This window comes from Tamandua tetradactyla, chromosome 26 (genome assembly GCF_023851605.1).
Source record: "Tamandua tetradactyla isolate mTamTet1 chromosome 26, mTamTet1.pri, whole genome shotgun sequence".
Taxonomy (NCBI): domain Eukaryota; kingdom Metazoa; phylum Chordata; class Mammalia; order Pilosa; family Myrmecophagidae; genus Tamandua; species Tamandua tetradactyla.
Genome location: NC_135352.1, coordinates 38324045 through 38347588, shown reverse-complemented (window position 1 = coordinate 38347588; position 23544 = coordinate 38324045). Strand labels below are relative to the sequence as shown.

The following is a 23544-nucleotide window of genomic DNA, read 5'->3' as shown; positions in this document are numbered from 1 at the left end:
AAGAAGCTCATTAGAGAGAAGGTAAATGATATTGGTCAGAAACTCAGATCTACAGAAAGAAAATAAGAAAATTGGAAAAGGAAAGGCATAAAGTAAAATGAAATCTTAAATTTTTATATCTTAATTAACGTAACAGTTAATTAATTAATTAATTAATTATCTAACTGTTAATTAGATAATAGTTCAAAATAATAATAGCAACAATAGATTGGTTGGTTATAACATATGTATAAATTAACTACTAGCAGCAGTGTAATAAGAGACAGGAGGGAGGAATTGGGAATACTGTATTATAAGGTACCTGGACTACCTGTGAAGTGGTGCAGTGTTATTTGAAAGTGGACTTAGATTACATTAGTTGTAACATGTTCTAGGTTAAACATTAACTTCTTTTTTTTTTTTGTTAAGTAGAATTGATATGCTGAAAGAAGAGAGAATGGAATTGTATAATATGCTCTCTTAAAACCAGACAAGGCACAAACAGAATGGAAGACTAAAATAGAAAGAAAGAGCAAGGGCAACAAATAGAAAACATTTACGAATACAGTAGATATTAATCCAACTGTGTTAGTAATCATTTTAACTGTGAATGGTCTAAAGGCACTAATGAAATTCTGAGGTAATTAGAATAGTTAAAAAATAAGACCCAACTATATGTTGTCTACAAGAAACTCACTTTAGGCTAGGAGATTTCAAATAGAGTCAAGAGGCTATTCTGGAGGTTCCTCTTATGCAAGCCACAGCTAGATAGTGCTAATTGCCATGGCATGCCAAGCCGCAACCAACAGTACTCCTGAAAACCCTAAAGAATACTCAGGGCTCTATCTAAGACTGTGTAAAAGTTTCACTCATTAAGTTTATTTTGCAGAAACCTAAAGCCTCCATATGGTACTTAGTTCAGATAAGCCCTGAAATCCAGTTACCAGTCTCTCCAAGAGCATCAATAAGTTGCATCTCCTACCCAATAATGTTGACAACACTTTGCAACAAGACGTTATAGTGGTCATTGCCCAAATGTCCCTAAAGAGTGGGAGAAGGATCAAAGGAGAAGGAGTTGTAACAGAGAAGATAGGATTTAACAAGTGAGTATGAATACTGAAATGTTATATGGATTCTTTTTTAGTCTCCAGTGTCTTAGAATACCTGAAATTGTGGAACTATAACCACTATATATAACTATAACAGCTACTATAATTACTATATACATAATTATTATAATTATAATTATAATTGTATAATTATAACTATAACATAATAGTTATAATATAACTATTATATTATAACTATAACCATACTTCAAATTTGTTCTGTAACTACTTGTTAAAATGTGCTTTGAAATTTATCGCTTTCTTGTAAATATGTTACGTTTCACAATTAAAAAGTTTAAATAAAAAAAACCCTCTTTAAATATAAAGACATAGATAGATTAAAAGTAAAGAGATGGAGAAAGATAATTCATTCCAAGGGGAATTAGCAATAATCCTGCTCAACCTCTTCCAAAAAGTTGAAGAGGAGGGAATACTGCTTAACTGATTTTATGAGGCCAACATCACCCTAACACTAAACTTGATGATAACATAAGAAAAGAAAAGACCAATATTCCTCATAAATATAAAGGTAAAAATCCTGAGAATTACTAGGAAACTGAATCCACCAACATATTGAGTATAATAACCCATGATCAAATAGGATTTATCTCAGCTATGCAAGTATGGCTCAACATAAGAAAATCAATTAATATAATACACCACATTAACAGAATGAACACGAACCCACACAAGATTACCTCAATAGATGCAGAAAAGGCATTTTGACAAAATATAGCACTCTTCTTTATAAAAACACTGAGAAAACTAGGGTTGGAAGGAAAATTCCTCAACATGATAAAATTCACATGAAAAACCCACCCTAGCATCACACTCAATTATGAAAGACATCTTACCATGATGTCAATTCTCCGCAAAACAATTTACAGATTAAATGCAATATCAACTCAAATTCCAACAAGCTCTTTTGCAGTAATGGAATAGCCATTACTCAAATTTGTGTGGAAGACTAAGGACCCCAATTACTCAAAAATTTCTTGAAAAACAAGAGCAAAGTTAAAGGATTCACTTTTTCTGATTTGAAACTTATTGCAAAGCTACAGTAATCAAAACAGAATGGTATTGGTACAGAAAGTCATATAGACCAATGAAATAAAGTGAGAGTTCAGAAATAAGCCCTGACATCTTGTCCAAAGTAATTTCGATAAAGTTGCTAATTCCATGCATGGGGAAAAGAATAGTGTCTTCAACAAATGGTGTTGGGAAAATAGGAAAACAGGTTATCCACATGTAAAAGGATGAAAGTAGAGCTATACCCCAAACAGTTTATAGAAGTGAACTGAAAATAGATCAAAGATCTAAATATTAGAACCAAAATGATAATATTCCTAGAAAAAAACATGCAGAAGCATCTCCAGGAACTTGCGTTAGGCAGTGATTTCTTAGAATTTACACCAAAAGCACATGCACAAAAAAAGAAAAATAGATAAATGGGACCTCACAAAATGAAAAACTTCTGTGCATCAAAGGACCATGAAAATAAAGGGACAATTCATACAATTGCAGTAAATATTCATAAACCACATACCTGACAAGGGTTTAATATCCAAAATATAGAAAGCAATCCTACAACTCAACAACTAAAAGACGAACAACACAAAATTTTAAAATAGGCAGAAGATTTGAATAGAGAAATCTTCAAATAAAATATGCAAATGTCCAACAAGCACATGGAAGAAGCATAATATATTAGGCATTAGGGAAATGCAAATAAAAAGCATTCTAAGTTACTGTTTGATTGAACATATTTGGGAAATATATTAGAGGAACACAAAAGGAACAATATAGTAGTATTCCATCCCAAATTTCACCACAAATAGAATCTTTCACATAAAAATGGAAGCCTCTGTTTCACTGATATCAGAAATTAAGTCTATGACTCACCTTATTGAATAAAGAACATTTCCATTTTTGAAAATTCTTAGCAACTTGTTGTCTGTTGTAACTTCATGGAAGTTAGCCCCTTTTTCATTGGCAAAGAACAAATCAGGTTTCCAGATGGAATCCAACATAGAAGGATCCAAGTCTAAAGAATCATCAGGATATTCACTATATGCTAGGCGAGGATCATTCCACTTCTGACGAAGAAAGATATTCACTCTGTAATCCTGGAATAAAAGAAAGGAAAAAACCCTGCTTGAAATGTTTAAGAGGTCCTTGCCAGGGGTTTGGATGAAAACTGGGATGGCAGGGGGAGTCCTCTTCCATGGGGAAAGTGGGAAACAAAGACCTACATTGAGCCAGATTTTGGTCAGCAAAATGAGGGCATAGGAACCCTGCAGTTCCAGCCCCACGCAGTCAGATGCAGCCTGGGCTCCAAAGGCAAACAGCTTCTGAGGCCGATTTTACTAAGCAGCACCCTCTGCTGGGCACACTGGAAAGTGCAAGGAATTTGAAACTGCAGAGATGTTCCCGAACATATTTCAGGCCCACAGAGGCTGATATAGACTCCCTGCATGGGACCCTGCCCCTGATTTTTGTCTGAGACATATGGATGACACCAGTGAGAGAGATGAACAGATAGAGAACAAAACCAGCCAACAAGGAAATCCTAGGTAAAAAAGATAAAAGGACCTCCAGAATAAACTAAGTAAGGAAATCAGATGCCTCAACACCAGCAAGAAATCACAACTTATACCAGCAAGCATAAAGCTAAGGCCCAACCAAAAGAACAAACCAGCACCTCAACTAAGATACAGGAGTTGAAACATCTAACAATGTTCAAATAAATCTAAATCAATTCAATGAGTTGAAGGAAAATGTGGGAAAAGAGATGGAGGATATAAACAAGACACAGGGTACCCACACCAAAGAATGTGAAAGCTTGAGAAAAAAAGGCAGACTTTATGGGAATGAAAAGCACAATAGAAGAGGTGCAAAACACAATAGAGACATACAACAGCAGATTTGAAAAGGCAGGAGAAAGGATTAGTGAACTAGAAGACAGGACATCTGAAATCCTACATGTGAAAAACAGGTAGGGAAAAATGAAAAAAAACTTGAGCAGGGCCTTAGGGAACTGAATAGCATCATGAAGCACATGAATATACATGTATGGGTCTGCCAGAAGGAGAAAAGAAGGGAAAAGGTAGAGAAAGAATAAAAGAGGAAAGGATCATTGAAAATTTCCCTACTCTTATAAAAGACATAAAATTCAGTTTCAAGAAGAACAGCAAACCTAAAGTAGAATAGATCCAAATAGATGCCAAGACACTTATTAATCAGATCGTCAAATGTCAAAAACAAAGAGACAATTCTAAAAGCAGCAAGAGAAAAAGTTTGGAGAAGAGGCTAGAAATGAATACTATTAGTAAGCATAAAAACAGAGAGAGAAAACATGAAACATGACATATAAAATCCCAAAGACAAAATGGTAGAAGAAAGTCAAAAGACATAGACTAGCAGAATGGATTAAAAAACAAGACCTTTCTATATGTTGTCTACAAAAGACTCACTTTAAATTAAGGACCAAAATAGGTTGAAAACGAAAGGCTGAAAAAAGATATTTCATACAAACAACACCAGAAAGAGTGGGGGTAGCCATACTAATATCAGACAAATTAAACTTCAAATCTAAAACAATGAAAAGTGACAAAGAAGGACATTAAGTATTAATAAAAGGGACAATACATCAATCATAAGTACCTATGTATTGAGCTAGTGTGCACTAAAATACATGAAACAAATATTAACAACTTGGAATGGAGAAGTTAACAACTCTACAATAATAGTTGGAAACTTCAATACACGACTCATCTCAACAGACAGAACATCTAGACAGAGGATCAGAAAGGAAAGAGAGATGTTGAATAGCATGATAAATGAGCTACATATAACAGGTAGTTATAGAACACTGCACCCTACAACAGCAGAAAAGACACATTTTTCTCAAATGTTCATGAATCATTCTCCAAGATAGACCACATTTTAGGTCAAAAGCTGGTGTCAATAAGTATAAAAAGATGGAAATTATACAAAACACCTTCTTGGATCCAATGGAATGAAATTGCAAACCAATAATAGGCAGAAGTCTGGAAAATTCAAAATATACGGAGGTTAAACAACACACTTTTATACAATCAGTGGGTCAAGGAAGAAATTACAGGAGAAATCAGTAAATATCTTGAGGCAAATGAAAATGAGGCTACAACATATCAAAACTTATGGGATGCAGCAAAGACAGTGCTATGAGGGAAAAATTCATTGCCCTAAGTGCCTATATTAAAAAAAAAGGAGGAAAAATCACGAAATTAACTGCTCATGTGGAGGAACTAGATAAAGAGCAGAAACTAACCCCAAAACAAAGAAGAGGAAAGAAATAACAAAGATTAGAACAAAAAAATGAAATTAAGAACATGGAAACAAAGGAATCAATAAAATCAGAAGTTGGTACTTTAAGGAAATCAATAAAATCAGTGGACCCATAGCTAGGCTCACAAAGAGAAAAAGATAGAGGAGGAAAATAAATAAAATGAGAAATGGGAGGGTGAACATAATTACTGAGCCCTCAAAAATAAACAAGATAATGAGAGGATATTATGAACAACTATATGTTAACAAACTAGACAACCTAGACTAAATGGACGGTTACCTAGAAAAGCATGAACAACCAACACCAACCTGAGAAGCAATAGAAGACCTCACCCAGTCACAAATAAAGGGATTGAATTAATCATCAAAAATCTCCCCAAAAAGAAAAGACCATGACCAGATGGCTTCACATGTGAATTCTACCAAGCATTCAAGAAAGAATGAATACCAATCCTGCTCAAACTCTTCAAAAAATTCAAGAGTAGGAAAATCTACCTAACTCACCTTTGAAGCCAACATCATCCTAATACCAAAGCCAGGCAAAGATAGATAAGAAAAGAAAGTTACAGATCAACTTCTTTAATAAATATAGACCCCAAAATTCTTTAACAAAATACATGCAAATCAAATTCAACAGCACATTAAAAGAATTGTACACAATGAACAGTGGGTTTTATTTCAGGTATGCAAGGGTGGCTCAACACAAGGAAATTAATTAATGTAGACACTACATCAATAAAAGAAAAAAACACACGAACATCTCAATTAATGCAGAAAAAGTATTTGACAAAATTCAGCATTCTTCCTTAATGAAAACACTTCAAAGGATTGGAATAGAAGAAAACTTCAGCAAAATAATAAAGGGACCATATGAAAAACCTACAGTTAACATTGTACTCAATGGGGAAAGAGTAAGAGCCTTCTCTTTAAGATCAGGAACAAGATAATAATACCCACTGTCACCACTGTTATTCACCATTGCGTTGGAAATTCTAGCTATAGCAATTAGGCAAGCAAAAGAAATAAAAGGCATCCAGCTTGGAAGGAAGAAATAAAACTTTTACTGTTTGCAGATGACACAATCCTATATATACAGACAATCCCCAAAAAATCTACAGTAAAGCTACCAAAGCTAATGAATGAGTTCAACAATGGGGCAGGATACAAGATCAACATGCAAAAATCAGTAGTGTTTTATACACCAGCAATGAGCAATCTGAGTAGGAAATCAAGAAAAATATTTGATTTACAATAGCAAGCAAAAAAATAAAATATTTAGGAATAAATTTAACCAAGGACATCAAAGATGTATACACAGAAAACTATAAAACTTTGCTAAAAGGAATAAAAAAAAGACTTAAATAAATGGAAAGATACCAGTTTGTGGATTGGAAGAACAAATATAGTTAAGATGTCAATTCTATCCAAGTTGATTTATGGTTCAATGCAATACCAATTAAAATCTCAACAACTTAGTCAAAATAGAAAAATCCACAAGCTAATTTATTTGGAAGGACAGGGGCCCAACTAGCCAAAAATATTTTGAGAAAGGAAACTGAAGTGGGAAGTCTTGCACAATCTGACTTTAAAACATATTACAAAGTACAGTGGTCAAAACAGTATGCTACTGACATAAAGAGAAATTTGCAGAACAATAGAATCAAATTGGATGTTCAGAGGTGGACCCTCTCATATGTGAACAATTGATCTTTGATAAGGCAGTCAAGTTGGCTCAAATGGGGCAGATCAGCCTCTTCCACAAATGATGCTTGGGGAACTGCATATCCATATACAAATGAATGAAAGAGGACCCCTACTACACACTGTATACAAAAAACAAACAAACAAAAAAACCCTCAAAATGGATCAAGGACCTAAACATTAAACCTAAGACCATAAAATACTTAGAAGAAAATATAGGGAAATATCTTAAGGCTCTTGTAATAGGAGATCCTTAAGTTTCCTAGATCTGATGCCCAAAGGATGAGCAAGGAAAAAAGAAATAGATAAATGGGATCTCCTCAAAACTGAACACTTCTACACATCAAAGGACTTTGTCAGAAAAGTAAAAAGGCAGGCTATGCAAAGGGACACAATATTTGCAAACTACATATCAGATAAGGATTTAATATTAAGAATATATGAAAGTATCCTACAACTCTACAACAAAAAGACAAATGACCCAATTAAAAAAATGAGAAAAAGACATGGAAAGAAACTTTTCCAAAAAGGAAATATGAGTGGCTCAAAAATATATGAAAAGATGCTCAATGTCACTAGCAATTAAGGAAATGCAAATCAAAGCCACAATGAGATATCATTTCACACCTACTAGAATGGCCATTATAAAAAAAAAAACAAACAAGCAGGAAACTAAAAGTGCTGGAGTGCATGTAGAGAAAAAGTTACGTTCATTTGCAATAGATGGCATGTAGAATAGTGCAACCACTCTAGAAGGCAGTTTGGTGGTTCCTCAGGAAGCTAAATATAGAATTGCCATCTGATTGAGCAATTCCATTATTTGGTATATATTTGGAAGAACTGAACCAGGGACACAAGAGGATATTTGCACACACGTTTATAGTGGCATTTTCATTGCTGCCAAGAGAGGTAAACAGCCCATATGTCCATCAATGGATGAGCAGATAAACAAAGTGTGGTATAAACATACTATGGAATATTACTGTGCCGGTCTGAATCTGTGGTGGGCCCCAGAAAAGCCATGCCCTTTAATCCTCATTCAATATTGCTGGGTGGGAGCATTTTGATTGTTTCCATGAAGATGTGACCCACTCAGTTGTGGGTGGTAGCTTTTGATTAGATGATTTCCATGGAGGTGTGTCTCCACTCACTGAAGGTGGAGTTGCTTACTGGACTCCTTTAAAAGAGGAAGCATTTGGAGAGTCCCTTTTTGGTAGAGCCACGAGAAAGCCAGTAGATGCCTCCATGTTCGCCATGTGCCCTTCCAGCTGAGAGAGAAAAGTTGAACATCATCGGCTTCTTTTTTTTTTTTTTTTTTTTTTAAATTTTTTTTTTTTTTTTTTTTTTTTTTAAAGGAAAGACAGAGAGAAGGAAGGAAGGATGGAAGAAAGGGAAACATTTTTAAACATTTTCTTGTATTCTGTTTCTCCGTTTTTGTTACATGGGCTGGGGCCGGGAATCGAACCGAGGTCCTCCGGCATAGCAGGCAAGCACTTTGCCCGCTGAGCCACCGCGGCCCGCCCATCATCATCGGCTTCTTGAACCAAGGTATCTTTCCCCAGATGCCTTAAATAGGACATTTCTATAGACTTGTTTTAATTAGGACATTTTCTTGGCCTTAGAACTGTAAACTAGCAACTTATCAAATTCTCCTTTTTAAAAATCATTCTTTTTCTGGTATGTTGCATTCTAGCAGTAGCAAACTAGAACAATTACACAGTTGTAAGATAGAATAAAGTCATGAAGCATGCAACAACATGTATGAACGTTGGTGACATTACATTGAGTGAAATAAACCAGAAAGGAAAACACAAATGCTATATGTTCTCGCTGATAAGAACCAACTATAATGAGCAATTTTGAGAGTCAAAGTAGAGAACACAGGTTATCAAGAGATAGAAAGAAGGCAGAGTTTGGGCACTTGGTGCTGAAGGAGTACAAAACATTCAACAGGATTGATTGTAAAGATCCAGAAATGGATAGCACAATACTATAGGATGGTTGCCTGATACCATGTGATGGTCGAACAATACAGTATGTATAATGAACAAAGCTGAAGGTGAGTATGGTTGAAAGAGGAAGGTTGGGAGCATATATGACATGAGAAGGAATGATAGAGGATAAAATCTGAGGCTGTATAACATAGTGAAATCTAGAGTGGAAAATGTTAGTGATAAAATTTACAAATATAAGAAAGGTCTACTTGAGGGAGAACAATTGAAGGTCATCATTGTAAGGTGTTAAAAATCAGACAGCATATAGAAAAAATATAATTAATACAAATTGGGGTCTCTGTTTAGCAGTAACATGGTGGTGTTCTTTCATTAATTGTAACAAAGGCAATATACTAAAGCTAAGGTCAATAATGAGGGGGATATTATAAAGGGGTATTTGATTCTTATTGTTTCTTTTTTTTATTTTCTTCTCTTCTTCCCTCTTTGTGGAAGGAATTGAAATGTTCTCATATAGACTGTGGTGGTGAGTGAGTTACTGTGTAATTTTACCATAGGGAAATATGTGATTTTTTGTAGGGAATTTCAGGGCAGCCCCTCTGCAGGGCTCTGGAGGTTCTATAGGAAGCTAAGTATAAGGTTGCCACCTGATCCTACAACCCTGTTATTAAACAAAGACTTGGGAGAACTGAATGCAGAACATGAATAGGCATTTTTGCACTGATGTTTATGGTGGCATTATTCACAATTTGCATTGGATGGAGGTGGCTAAAGGATATCCTTAATGATGAAGGGAGAAATGTGGTGTATGCATATGAAAGATATTGAGTGGCTGCAGAAAGAAATTAAGTCATATGGCATGCAACTAGGAGAATGAAACTTGAGGACATTACATTGAGTGAAATAAGCCAAAAAACAAATGGACAAATAGTGTATGGTCTCACTAACATAACTATAATGAGCAAACTTTGAGAAGTGAATTTGAGTGCATAGGTTATTAAGGGATAGAAACTGGGCAATGATTGGGCACTTGATGGGCAATTGATGATTAAGTAATACAGAATGTTCAAATAAGGCTCATTGGAAACACTCCTGGACTATAAGCTATTACAGCAGTCACATCTATTCTTGTATTTCAACTATCATTTCTAAATTTTGAGATGCTATGCTTTGTGTATAACTGGTAGTTCGCAAGAACATTGGATATCTGTGGAACACCTGAGACTCAGAGTTCTGCAGCTCAAAAAGCTGGTGTTATTCCATACAGCAACTGTTAAAGAAGCTGAAAGAGAGATCAGACTCCAGTTAGAGATATGGGTGAAATGGACCTGGCTAGGACTAAGATAGATTAGAATACAGAGTGAAGGATGATCTTGCTTGTATTCTAAAACTTCAACCCTTGTGGATGACCAAAGAAAGGGATTTTTATTTGGTCCAAAATTAAAATTTTCTGCAGTACACAATTGAATTTAACCTATCTTGTCAGCTTACTTAAACAACCTAATTACATGTAACCTAGAATAGGGAACAAGATCTTATTATTCTATACAGGTTAATGTAATACCTGGGTAAATTTCAGAGTACTTGGTGCAGAAAATGTAAACATATTTGTAAAGTCATTCTGAAGGACTGGGAAAAAAGGCAGAACTATTAAACTTCCTCTCCTGGGGAATTTCTGTTATTCTCTCAGGCATTAAGGACTCCTAATTTTGAAAACCAAGCCCTCAGTTTTGAATCATAATGAGACATATCTCTGCAATAGTTAAGATAGGCCTGCATGTCACTATGCTTAAGAATTATCCCTTAGAGAGCTTCATTTTTCTGGTCATGTGGTCTCTCTCTTTAAACTGCAGATCAAATTGCTACCATCCCCACAACATGGAACATGACTCCCAGGGGTATATGTCTCCTTGGCAAGAGTGACATGACCCCCTGGGATGAGCCTGGCACTGGCATTGTGGGATTGAGAATGACCAAAAGGAGGAAAAGAAATGGAAAAATTAAAGTACAGTGGCTAAGAGATTTCAGATAGTCAGCTGGTCATTTTGGAGGTTACTCTTATGCAAGCTTCAGCCAGATACTTCAAACTGCCACCATACACCATGCTCTAATCAGCAGTATTCTTGAAAACCCTAGAGAGCATCCTAAACTCTAAGTCTATAAAAGTTTTTCTTAGTAAGTTTATTTTTTCAGAAACTTAAGACCTCCTGATTGATCCTAGACTAGATAAGTCCTGAAACCCAGACATGCCACTCTCTCCAAGAACAACCAGGTTCATTCCTCTATCCCAAAAGTTCAACACCCCTTTCCAGCATAAGAATTTAAAATGTTCATTGCCCAGATACCCCTGAAGATTGAGAGAAAGATCAAATAACAGGGAGAAGGTGGAACTAGGAAATTAAGATTTAACAAACGACTGTGTGCTGGTTTGAAGCTATTGTATTCCCCAGATAAGCCAAGTTCTTTAATCTTCATTCAGTACTGCTGGATGGGATCTTTTTTATTGTTTCTGTGTAGATGTGTCCCACCCAGTTCTTGGTGGTAACTTTTGCTTAGGTGGTTTCCATGGAGGTGTGTCTCCACCCATTGAACATGGGGTTGTTTAATGGAGCTCTTTAAGAGGGAACATCATTTTGGGGTGACATTAACATAAATGTGGGTAGTGTATTCACCTCCCAAATGTGGAAGTTTCCTCCTGAGGATGATGTCCTCTGTGACAGACTAACTCCACAAATTAAATGAGACTTACGGATGGGTTTGTGGAACATTTATATGAGTGGGCTGAAGAGATCATGAGTGGGCTCCATGCATTATTTTATAGAGAGGTTGCCATAAAAACTCCTTGTAGCTTTTATATAATAACCAGCAAAGTGCTTTAAAATGTTAGTTCTTTGTAATGCTATGTACATAGATGTCACTGTTTTAATTTTATGAAACTCTTGTCTTAAACTTCATTGGAATTTAAGGCACTTGCGACAACTGGTTGTTTGGTGGAATTGAACATTAAACATTTTGCAGAGCAAATAAGACAATTATAACCAAAGTCATTTTAATACTAAAGATATTTTGCCTGGCTTTTCTTCTGTTAAAATAGCTACTACCCGCCCTTGGACTTCCAGGTTATAAAATAGGATACACGGCTAAAAGATTATTTTTTGCTCATTATTTTTCTCTGTGACCATAGGATAACTTTTTATTTATCAAGATTTTTTTATGCTTTTGGAGGCAATTGTGGTATTCTAGGCTGATGAAAAGAGGATATACCATCACGTTTCCTGCTTTATTCTAAAAGTTTTAGTTTCTGTTGTGGGTCTATAGAGACAACCATCCAATACAAATGTGACTTGGTGTCAGCTGGATATCTTTGTAAGCTCAAGAATGTGAATCTGTACCAGTATATAATTATTCATGCTAACTCTTCCAAATCCATAAAATTTATGTTCAAATGACCTGCCTTATAGGGAGGAGTTTATTTGTTAACTGACTTTCCTTAAGAATTAGTTTTACTTTTATTTTTTTCTCAGTAAGTAGCAAAACCAAATTTAAAAAGTGTATTAATTGCTAAACAGAAAACATCACATCTGAATGTTGCCAAGCTTAACAAAAATATAATATATAGGTATACTTATATGTATAAAATACTTACACAGATAGATGCACTCATACACTTTAAAACATTTACAAGTCCTCTTTAGGCACAGCATATTAATAGAATAAGGCTCTTGGGTGAAGTTGAGAGAAACAGCGGTAAAAATGTGAAGAGGAAATGCTTAGAAATGATGTTTATCATGATATTTTAAACTTGCTCCCCTGAGACTTTAAGAAGACTAAAACTTAAAATTTTCAAATTAAGAAGACTATCAGCATTTTAATGAGGAATTTATTCTAGGAAAGGGTGTTAAACTAACTAGATTTTTTTTAATGTCAGAAGATAAGTATTATATCTTTATAAAGCTTCTCTAGGATATTTATTTAGATATTTTTAAATGTGAGAAGATATATATTATATTATATATGTTATATATTTATGTAGCTTCTCCAGGATACTTCTCTTGTTTTCCTGAAGTAACTATAGAGTACATTTCTTTGTCATCAGCCATAAATTATCGTATACTTTAGGTACAGATTATTTCATACAACACAAGCTCTGTTGAACGATTTTCACTACTGTTTGTGAACATGTGTGTATGATTTGCATGAATATATTAAGGACTCTTTTTGTTATGAAGTAGTCAGGTGGACTAAAAATAGAATAAAAGCATGACTTATTGGTTTCAATAGTTTATCCAATATTCAGTCAGTGCAGAAGTTCTTTCAAATCATTCTGTGACTATAATATTCTTTGGAAAGGAACCCTCATTTTTTTAGGGTTTGTCTGTTTTCCTGAAGTGATGAGGAACATACAGTTCTGTGTTATTAAATATCCTTTTCATGAATACCATAAGATTTTTACTTTTAAAAAAAGTCCCTATTATTTAGGGGGTGGAAGGGTAGTTTGATGGTAAAATTCTCGCCTGCCGTGTGGGAGACCCAGGTTCGATTCCAGGTCCGTGCACTTACCAAAAATCAAACAAACAAGCGAAACAAACTAACAAAAAACCTAAAAAATGCTGCTGCTATAACAGGATGATCACATGGAAAAGTCATGAAATGTGATCCCACCATACAGCATACAAAAAAAAAAAAAAAGATGTTCTGTTACATAGATGGTCTGATTTTTGCTCTTATCACATAAAATTTGTGTATTTCCTACCAAGGAAGCCTGAGTAACTTGGATAGAGAATGAATGAATATTCCCATGTGTTAATGAGGGAAAAAATACTGTTTTTGAAGAAGCATGACTTCCTATAGGAGGTGGGGAATTAGGGAACAATTGAAAATGTCTGGAAAACCGTAAAGCATTTGTGTCATCAGGAAGTAACTAGTGACGCTAAATTGACTGAAGCCAAGAATGACTTTCCTTTTGTTTTTGAATGGTGTCAAATGAATTCTCTGTAATTTTGTCAGCTTAAATAATATGATTTAATAGATTGCTTCAGTTATTATCACAAATGTAATGACATATGAGAATGGGGAAGTTTGGAGAAAGCATATTTTTATATTTTTGCTTTGATCTTTTCCCTGTGCCTTAAATCTTTAATAGGTACAATAATAATGAGTCATTACAAGTAAAGATTAAGTTGTGTTCACTGTTTTTATATGGTTCATTGTGTTTATAAATTCCCTCTGCAAGGAAAATTATTTGTGTTTTTATTAAATTATGGTATTTAGTTTTTACTTCTGTATCACTGTTCACTCTACAATGCAAAAATTTACTGTATCTTTTGAGTAAATAGATCTGCATTTTATAATACTAAAATATGTTTTGGTGGTTTATTGTTTGTTTATGATGTCCTTTGACATGACATTTTCAACAAATACAACAGAGATGTTTGATTTAAACTACGCAAAGATGCAGTACATGAAAAGTTTTTTCATTTGACATAGATATTAAACTTCATTATGTAAGACAAAAATAAAAAGAGGGAGCCATTTTGGAAAAAGCTTTAGAGCCAACAGAGCCAATGGAGCCCACAGTGCCAGAGAACTTTGTAGATGCAGAAGGAAAATGCCCCTAGGGAGGAAATGAGAAGAAAAAGCTAGCAGATGTCACAGCGTGCCTTCCCAACTGAGAGAAAACTCCCAAACTTCATCAGCCCTTTCTTTGGAGTTAAGGTATCTTTCTCTGGATGCCTTAATTTGAACATTTTCATGGCCTTAGAACTGTAAACTTGCAATTTAATAAATGCCCTTTTTAAAGGCCAATCTACTTCTGGCATATTACCTTTTAGGTGCTTGCAAACTAAAACAAACTGTAAAACTGATTTAATATATACATATTTCTTTTTAGTTTCCAGAGTTTAAGAATAACCAGAAGAAAATAACTGAAGTTGTTGAACTGGAATCCAGTAATCTTGATCTTGATGATTGTGTAACTGTATTGCAAGAATAAATAAACAGATAGATAGATAGATAAATAAAATCAGTTGCCTGTGTTTATATGGATCTACTTCTGGATGTTTTTTCCCCCCGCTGGTATACATGTCAACACTGAACTGTCTTAGTTAACCTACCTCTACTGTAGGCTTCAAGTTTGGTAGACTGCAATACTTGTGTTCAAGAACAGGCAAGAGTATGGGGTATGGGGTGGTTGGGATTTTGTTTTTGCTTTTAATTTCTTTTTCTGGAGTAATGCAAATGTATTATGAATGACTATAGTGATGAATACACAACTATGTGCTGATACTGTGAACCACTGATTGTGCAATTTGGATGGATTTGGTGTGTGAAGATATCTCAATATAATTACATAAAAAATGTTTAGGATCTCTGTGCTGTTGTATGGGATTCTCAGAACTATAACAAGAGCCACTGACATCTTTGTGAGCTCTCTATAATCCACAATCCTCATTCATTAATACTTACACAACTCATTCCAGTTTTGAGGCTTCGCTCATGTCTTCCAAGACCAATATGTATTCAGAGAGCACAGCTTTATCATGCTTGCATTTTTCCGTTCCATTCAAAGTTTGTTCTGGTTTGTCAGAATTTAAATATTGAATTTATGGAGACAGAGTAAAATATTTTCATCTTCACATTTATTTTCTAGAATCATTTCTTTTAGTAGATATACAGTAGCATCTAGGAATACATTCTAGTAAAATTATATTGAAAACTATCTGTGTTACAAGATCTGTGATACAAAATTGACAACATATTTTGTAACCTAGTTATGGTGTTCTATAAAATAGTTGATTTTGATAAAGGTGACTTTGGAATTATGAAAGAATAAGAAAGGAACATTATTGCCATTAAGATTTGGCTATTGAAATTTGCCAATGAGACCTTTCATAGGTACTTTTAAAAGGGGAGAAGTAAATTATTTCAATTCTTGCTCCCATTTTCTGGACTAATGGTATAATGAAAAAGATTAATAATCATGTTAGTGTGAGTGTGTGTGTTGCTTATGTGTACACAGCATGCTAATATAAGCATCACCTATCATGTTTTATATAAAATGAGCAATTCAATGAGCTCAGGAGACAATCTATTTAGGATTTAATTTCAGCTTTGCCAATAAATAGCTCCCTGTGCCTTACTTTTCCAATCTGTACAACAAGGATGGGATGATTATAACAGTGCTTCCTTGATTGTATTGCTGTGAGTGTTGAATTGATTCACATAAAGTACTTAGAACTGTATCTACCACAGGGTAAGCACTCATTAAATATTAGCTTTCAGATATAAATGAATATTAGAACCATATTAAATAGAAATTTGATTGTATTTTCTGTTACTAAATTAGTGTTTTAGTACTGGGAATATTTTCATTTGCCATATAAGAATTTCTAACAGAGAAGTGAAACACTGAAATCTGATGCACAGCAGCTTGAAGAAAATTTCAGATTTATTACTCTCAAGTTTATCATTAACTTTATGTATTAATGTACTATATTTCAACATTACTGTACTTTTACATTTTCTGTCTTTATTCAATTGCCTATATAATAATTGCTTAATATAGAATGAGTGTTATATTTGTATGTATGTATATCTATTTTGTCTAGAATTAATGGGTATAGTCTTTAAGCATTTGGGAGAGAAGGTGTAAGAGAAGATGAAATGAAAACAGCAGTGACATCAATGCCTTTTTCTCCAGGAAGGGTGGAATTTTTCAACTTTCTAAGAAAGACTGTGGATAAATTTGACCTTATCATTTCAGATTCAAATTCAGTTTTCACAGATTTGGTTTTATAAGCTGCCAGTTTTCATGACGCATTTAGTAAAACGTCCACTAATGTAATGGAGCACCAAAAATATATAACTATAATTACTGAATCATTACCTAAATGCTTCCTAACTTTTTGATATATTATAATACAGTTAAAAGCAAATATCTGTTAGTGTTGCAACTCACTGAACTGTAACCCAGATGCTTTGTTTCTTTAATGCTTGAAAGCGTGTGCTAAAAGAAGAAACCTGAACTTAAGGTGACCCGGGACATAAAATACTCTGCGAGTGGAAATCAAAGTGGGCAGATCCAACAGGAAAAAGAAATATATGACCTGAAAGAAAGCAAGAGGTTCATCCATTGTTAATGCCGCGAACTTTTAAGCAGCAAAATCACAAGTCTACTCCTCAAAATATCGGAACCTGTCACCTAGTGATAAGATCTTACTTGCAAGCCCTAATTTTAATGCAGACACAGCCAATGATAATAGCCAATTTACAACACTAAGTTTAAATGTTTCCTAATCTATCTCCATGTGCCAAAAGCCCTAACCTTCTTATCTCCACCTGTCTTTGTTTTATCCAATAAAAATCCTTAATCTTTACAGCTCAGGGAGACAGATCTTAGGTAAACATTGTCCTCCAGACTTCACAAGGCTAAGTTTTAGTACATAAACTTTTTCTCTTCTCCAGTTCTGGTGCCTACAGATTGGACCTGTACACGTATCATGTGGAGACTGACTTTTAAGCAGCACTCTAATTAATTAATTCTGAAGTTATGTGGTGGTTTCAAGAATAATTATGTTATTATATTATACTGCACCACTTACATATATTATGCATATAGTTTTATACAAAATTTTTAAATATCTAAATGCAAAATGAGTCTTCTTTCCTGGAAATACTCTATTCACTGTTGTGTTTTAACATCTATGTGCCTTTTTGGAATATATTTTATAATTTTTAAGGAACATTATTAGCATCTTTCTAGCCGAGCCTAAATGATGCTGTGTTAAGCAAAACGATGGCTCCCTAAAGAAGTCCATGTCCTAATTTCCAGAATGTGCGGGTAAGTTACCTTACATGGCAAAAGGGGCTTTGCAGGTGTGATAAAAAGGATATTGAGAGGAGATTATCCAAGTGGGTCCAATATAATTACAAAAGTCCTTTTAAGTGGAAAAGGGAGACAGGAAAGTCAGTGTCAGAGGGCTGTGATATGAGAAAACCTGAGCCGTTGCTGGCTTTGGAGATGGAGGAAGAGGGTCATGAGCCAGGTAATGCGTATGATCTCTAGAAGCTAGAAAAGGTGCGAAGGTCTGGGAATGGATTTCTCCCCTAGAGAGTCCAGAAGGAAGGCAACCCTACAAACACCTTGATTTTAGCCTAGTGAAGTCCATTGTGACCCTCTGAACTCCAGATCTGAAAATGATTCATTGTGTCATTTTAAGCCGCTAAGTATGCTGCAATTTATAAAAGCAGTGATGGGAGACTAATCCAGATGTTTTTCTTTTTAATTTGTTTCCATACATTAGCATTCTCATTTTTTAAAGAGGTTTCTAGAATAGTTTTTCTTTCTTTGTTTGTTTATTTTTTGCCAGTCACTGGATAGGGTGAAACATTTAAAGGAAAATGACTGCCAAAAGAGATCATGGTTAATGGAGACATAACTTCAGATTCTTCCTGTTTTAACGAGTTATGATCAGAGATCCTGGCCAATTTCAAAATGATCAGAAAATAGTTTACGTTTATCTATGAATAAAGACAAAGTCCAAGGCCCCTAACAATGTGTCATTGGTTTGGCTTTGTAGGATCTTCCTTTTGTGAAGTGCAGCACAACGTGGGGCCCCGTGCATCACAAAGCACAAGACAGGAACATGCATTGGTGAGGGTTTTGTTTCTGAGGTCACCACCGCCGTACCCCATGCTGACCGCTGCAGCCACTATAAGAAAGACCAAATAGGGAAGGGCTCTGGGGCTGCTGCATCTGGAATAACGCCCACTAGGAAAGCACCTTTCAGTTCTCAGTGACTAAACCTGCAGGGAGGAAACCATCTTATTGGAACTACCTAGAGGCTTGGAAAGGTTCTCTCAAATCTGTCCTTGAATTCTTCATTATCTATATGGTTAATTATTCTTCTAGAAAGAGGCTGAATGACTTAAAAAAATTTTTTTTAATTCAAAAAAACTCATTGGGTACCAATCCTGAAACACAAAACAAAGAGTTTCCACATATTAAAATAGATGTTCAAAAATACATAGAAAATGGGGTAGGCTAGTGTGGCTCACCAGGCAGAGTTCTCACCTGCCACGCTGGAGACCCAGGTTCGAGATATATATATATATATATATATATATATATATAATGAAATATGAACAAAATCAGTCTGTGTTTTTCATAACTTAACAGCATTTTTCCAGTAATAATGGTATTTGATGGGCACTTTAATTAAAGCAACCACATGGTTTATCAGGATTGGCTAGAGTACATAATCTGTGTTAAATCAATGTAATAGCATTGTCTCATTTACTAACTTCTGTTTTAAATACAAGTTTGCATGTGAAAATACTGGCAAAAACATAAAAGAGCTATATTCCAGTTAGAACATGGCCTAATGCTCACACTCCAATGCAGGAATTTCTGAAAAAATAAAATTAACTCCTGGGAACATTCCCCAGAAGCTGAAAGAGATTTATTTCGACTAATATAGTTCATTCAGTTCAAGGTCGAATGGCTTTAGAGATGAACACCTGCACAGAGCCAGTCCTTCCAGTAGTTTCCCTTAAAAAAGCAGTACTGTATGTCACTCTGTGGTTGTAAGGTAACAAGTTATCCTCTGCCTTAACGTGCTTCATATTGGTGTTCCCCAAGACCTCATTCATTTAGAAATACCCCTTTTTCTCCTCTGCTCACTTAAGCATCCTGCTCAGTTCTTCAATGTCTAATTTTCAGCCTTGTGAGAAGGTGAGCTAGACAGCTAGAAAGAATGTGCTCTTGCCTTCACATCAACTTCAGTCAGCAAACCTGTAAGTGAGCAGGTGGGGGAAATGGCACAATTTCCTGCCCCATTTTTCTGCCCACTTATCAGATCTTAAAGTCCTATTGATTTCATTTTGTGTTACACTAAATAGGAAGAGAAAATTTCAATATTCCTCCTGGTTTGGGTCACACAGACTGGAAATCCTGTCACTACTATTTCCATTCATGACCCAAAATATATATCACAAATCCATTCACTCCAACATGGAATTTGCTCATTTAATTTGATTTTATTTATTTTTAAATAGTATTTTTATAATTTGCATGTTAAAATGAACTTACCCATAATGGTTACACATGAGCACTTATAAATTTGCGTATCTACGACATGTGGGCATTGAACTGAATTTTTTTTTGGTGGGGCGTTTCTATTAAACACTTCTTCTTCTACTACTGGAATATGGGTTGGACCTTTAAAAAAATTAAAGTCTTTGGGAAAAGAAACCATAATTTTGTTTCAGAACATCCCGTTGTCAATTGATGCTACAGCTGCTCTTTAAATTAAGCAAGAAATTCTAAGAAATGTCTTCTATGGGAAGAAAACTTTAAGGAAAGCTAAGAGGCACTTCACACTGAAAAGATGGGTAATAGAGTCTTAAAATAATCATGTATTGAAGATCTTAGAACTAGCAAGATTCCTGGAATGTATGTATGGTGTAAATCGTGCTGTACTTTATGATATATGTGTTTTTAAAGTGTATTTAAGAACAAAGAGATCATGTGTTCAATTTATAGAAACTTGGAACATATTATTAAGATAATTATATATGCAAGCTGATGAGTGTCAAATATATAATGTTCTGAAAGAGAACGGTAAAGCTACCCATGTATATAACTATATCATCATAAAATCATAGCTGCATAACAGAAGGAAACCGAAGGCAATAAGTGAAACAATAATTGATTACTGACTGTTTTAGTTTACTAAAGTTGCCAATATGCAATACACCAGATAAGGACTGGCCTTTAATAGTGGGGATTTATTAGCTTACAGGTTTACAGTTCTGAGGCTGTGACAATGTCCAAATCAAGACACCAACAGGATGATACCTTCTTCCGGAAGATAGGCTGCTGGTGATCTGGGACTTCTGTCTCATGGAAAGGCACGTGGTGACGTCTGCTGGTCCTTCTCTCCCAGATCCATTGCTTTGTTTGGGCTGCTCCGTCTGTGGCTTGCTTTCTGAGCTTCCGTGTGTTTCTCTTTTAGCTTCTGTGTATTTTTCTCTATTTTATGCTTTTAGAAAGGGTGCCAGTAAGAGGATTAAGACCCACATGGGGCATGCCTCAACTGAAACAACCTAAGCAAAAGGTTCTCCCTTCCTCCCTCACAAAAGAGCTCCGTACCTATTGTGGATTAGCCTTAAGAACATAATTTTCTGAGGTACACACAGCTTTGAGCCATCACATTGACATACATCACACCGAATTTCATCTAGAAGTTATAAATAAAATTTGGAATGCAAAAAATTAATAGTTCAATTTGAACTTCATGTAGAAGCTATAAATATAATTTGGAATGCAAAAACTTACTAGTTAAAATTGAACTTCCATATACGTTTTCAGGAATATGATTAATCCTGAAAATGTCTAATAGCTCTATTTTGTGTTGCATATATTTTTCATGATAGCAATGCCTGCCACTGTGAGAGTGTATCTATTCACTTCCCACAATGAGGTTTCATATCATGCGTAATTGGCATTAATGTTATAGAGCTGACTAATGAAAGAGAATTTACTTTGAAACTGCATAACATTAAACATCACCAAAGTAAACAAATGATCCAAACCAGGACTCTTTACCTCAAGTATTTCCAGTTTAAAGAGACCTATATTTTTAGTGTATGCAGCTACATATTTTTGAAATGCATTCTATTATGTCTTGTGTAATGTTCACAGTTCCCTTCACAATTTTAGTGAACTATTAATTCTTAGAGGCTTACTGTTAGGAGAAAGGATATGGTTTAGGTATTAAAAACAAAGAATAGGTGTTCTTGGCAAAGGATTTTTGTTTTGTTTTTATGCTTGTTCTGCATAGACAAAAAGAAGTGTGTAAATAAAATTCTAATAATTCTTTTCACTAATTTCAGATTGTTCTCAACACAGGGACTTATCACATTTTTTTCATTTTAATTTATATTTTGATTTTCAGAAATTTAAATCACATGAATTTTGGGAATAATCTTTTAATTTATGAAAGTTTATGTCATAAAGTATCTAGTATCAAATATTTAGAAGTCGAAAAATTTTAAACAATCATGTTGTCATGGTTGGGGACATGTGTCAACTTGACCAAGTTGTGGTACCTGTTTATCTGATTGGGCAAGTGCTGGCCTGTCTGTTGCAAGGAGGACATTTCATAGGATTAAATCATGATCACATCAGCTGCATCCACAGCTGATTCTATTTGTAATCAGCCAAGGGGAGTGTCTTCTACAATGAGTGATGCTTAATCTAATCACCGGAAGCCTTTTAAGGAGGACTCAGAGGAGAAAGGCCCCATTCCTGCTTCAGCTGGTGAGCCTCTCCTGTGGAGTTCATCCAGACCCTCCATCGGAGTCATCAGCTTCACAGCCTGCCCTGTGGATTTTGGACTCTGCATTCCTGCGGTCACGTGAGACACTTCTATAAATTTTATATTTGCAAGTGTTCCCTGTTGATTCTGTTTCTCTAGAGAACCCTAACTAATACACATGTTTTGGAAAAGTTTTATGAGTAAAATATTATCTGTCCAAGATAAAATTAAATTGTACTTGGAAGATATATTCTCTGTGAACAATCCAGATAATTCTTATCTAGCTATTAATTGACTTGAAGATTGGCCAAGAAGTCATGTGGAGGCTATTCACTGCACTGCAAAGCTGTAGCGGTCATAGCTTCCTTTATAAATTATTATTGACTATTGTATGCTTATTTAAGGCAATTTTTGAGAGTAACAAATGAAATTTTTGCTTCTTTAGCCTCAAAGCAAATAATCACTATAAAAATCCATAATCTACTCATATAATTTAATCAAAGCAACCCATCAAAATCGGAATTAAATGAAAATGCAATCAATCTTTAGATACAGTTTTTTGGGTAGACAACATGACATATTTTAATATTTTTATATTAATGGATGTGGAAGTCACAGGCACATTCAGTGGTCATTTTCCACCACTCACCGACCCCTCCTTTTTTTCCCTTCTTGTTTGTTTGCATGCAGGTACTTGGTATATTTCCATCTGTGCTTATTATTATTATTTTTTATTTTTATAATTTTATTGTAGCAACATATGGATGGTACACCATTTCCCATTTTAGTCATTTTCAAGTGTACACTTCAGTGGCACTAATCACATTCATCAGGTTGTAACGCCAGCTGTACGTCCATTACCAAACCTTTTCCATCTCCCTGAACAAATTGTGCTCATGAAGCCACAATTCCCCTCCTCCCACTGCAGCCCCTGCTAACATCGAATCTACTCTCTTTCTGTATAGATTTGTTTGCTGTAGATATTTCATATAAATGAGGTCATATAATGTTTATCCTCCGTGTTTGGCTTATTTCACTCAAGAGGTGGGCCTCGAGGTTCACCCATGATATAGGGGAACCACCATTTCATTCATCTTTACAGCTGAATCATAGCCCATCCTATGACTATACACACGTCTACTTTATATGTGTGTT

At 34.9% G+C, this 23544-nt stretch overlaps 1 protein-coding gene across 2 annotated transcripts in view; it reads right to left on the bottom strand.

The window, feature by feature from the left end:
- GLRA3 (glycine receptor alpha 3) overlaps positions 1–23544 on the bottom strand; it is a 210766-nt gene that overhangs the window by 80592 nt on the left and 106630 nt on the right. For both annotated transcript variants that reach the window (XM_077144360.1, XM_077144361.1), the window contains exon 4: positions 2991–3214. In XM_077144360.1, coding sequence (XP_077000475.1) covers positions 2991–3214 — 224 coding nt within the window. The remainder of the gene's footprint in view (positions 1–2990; positions 3215–23544) is intronic.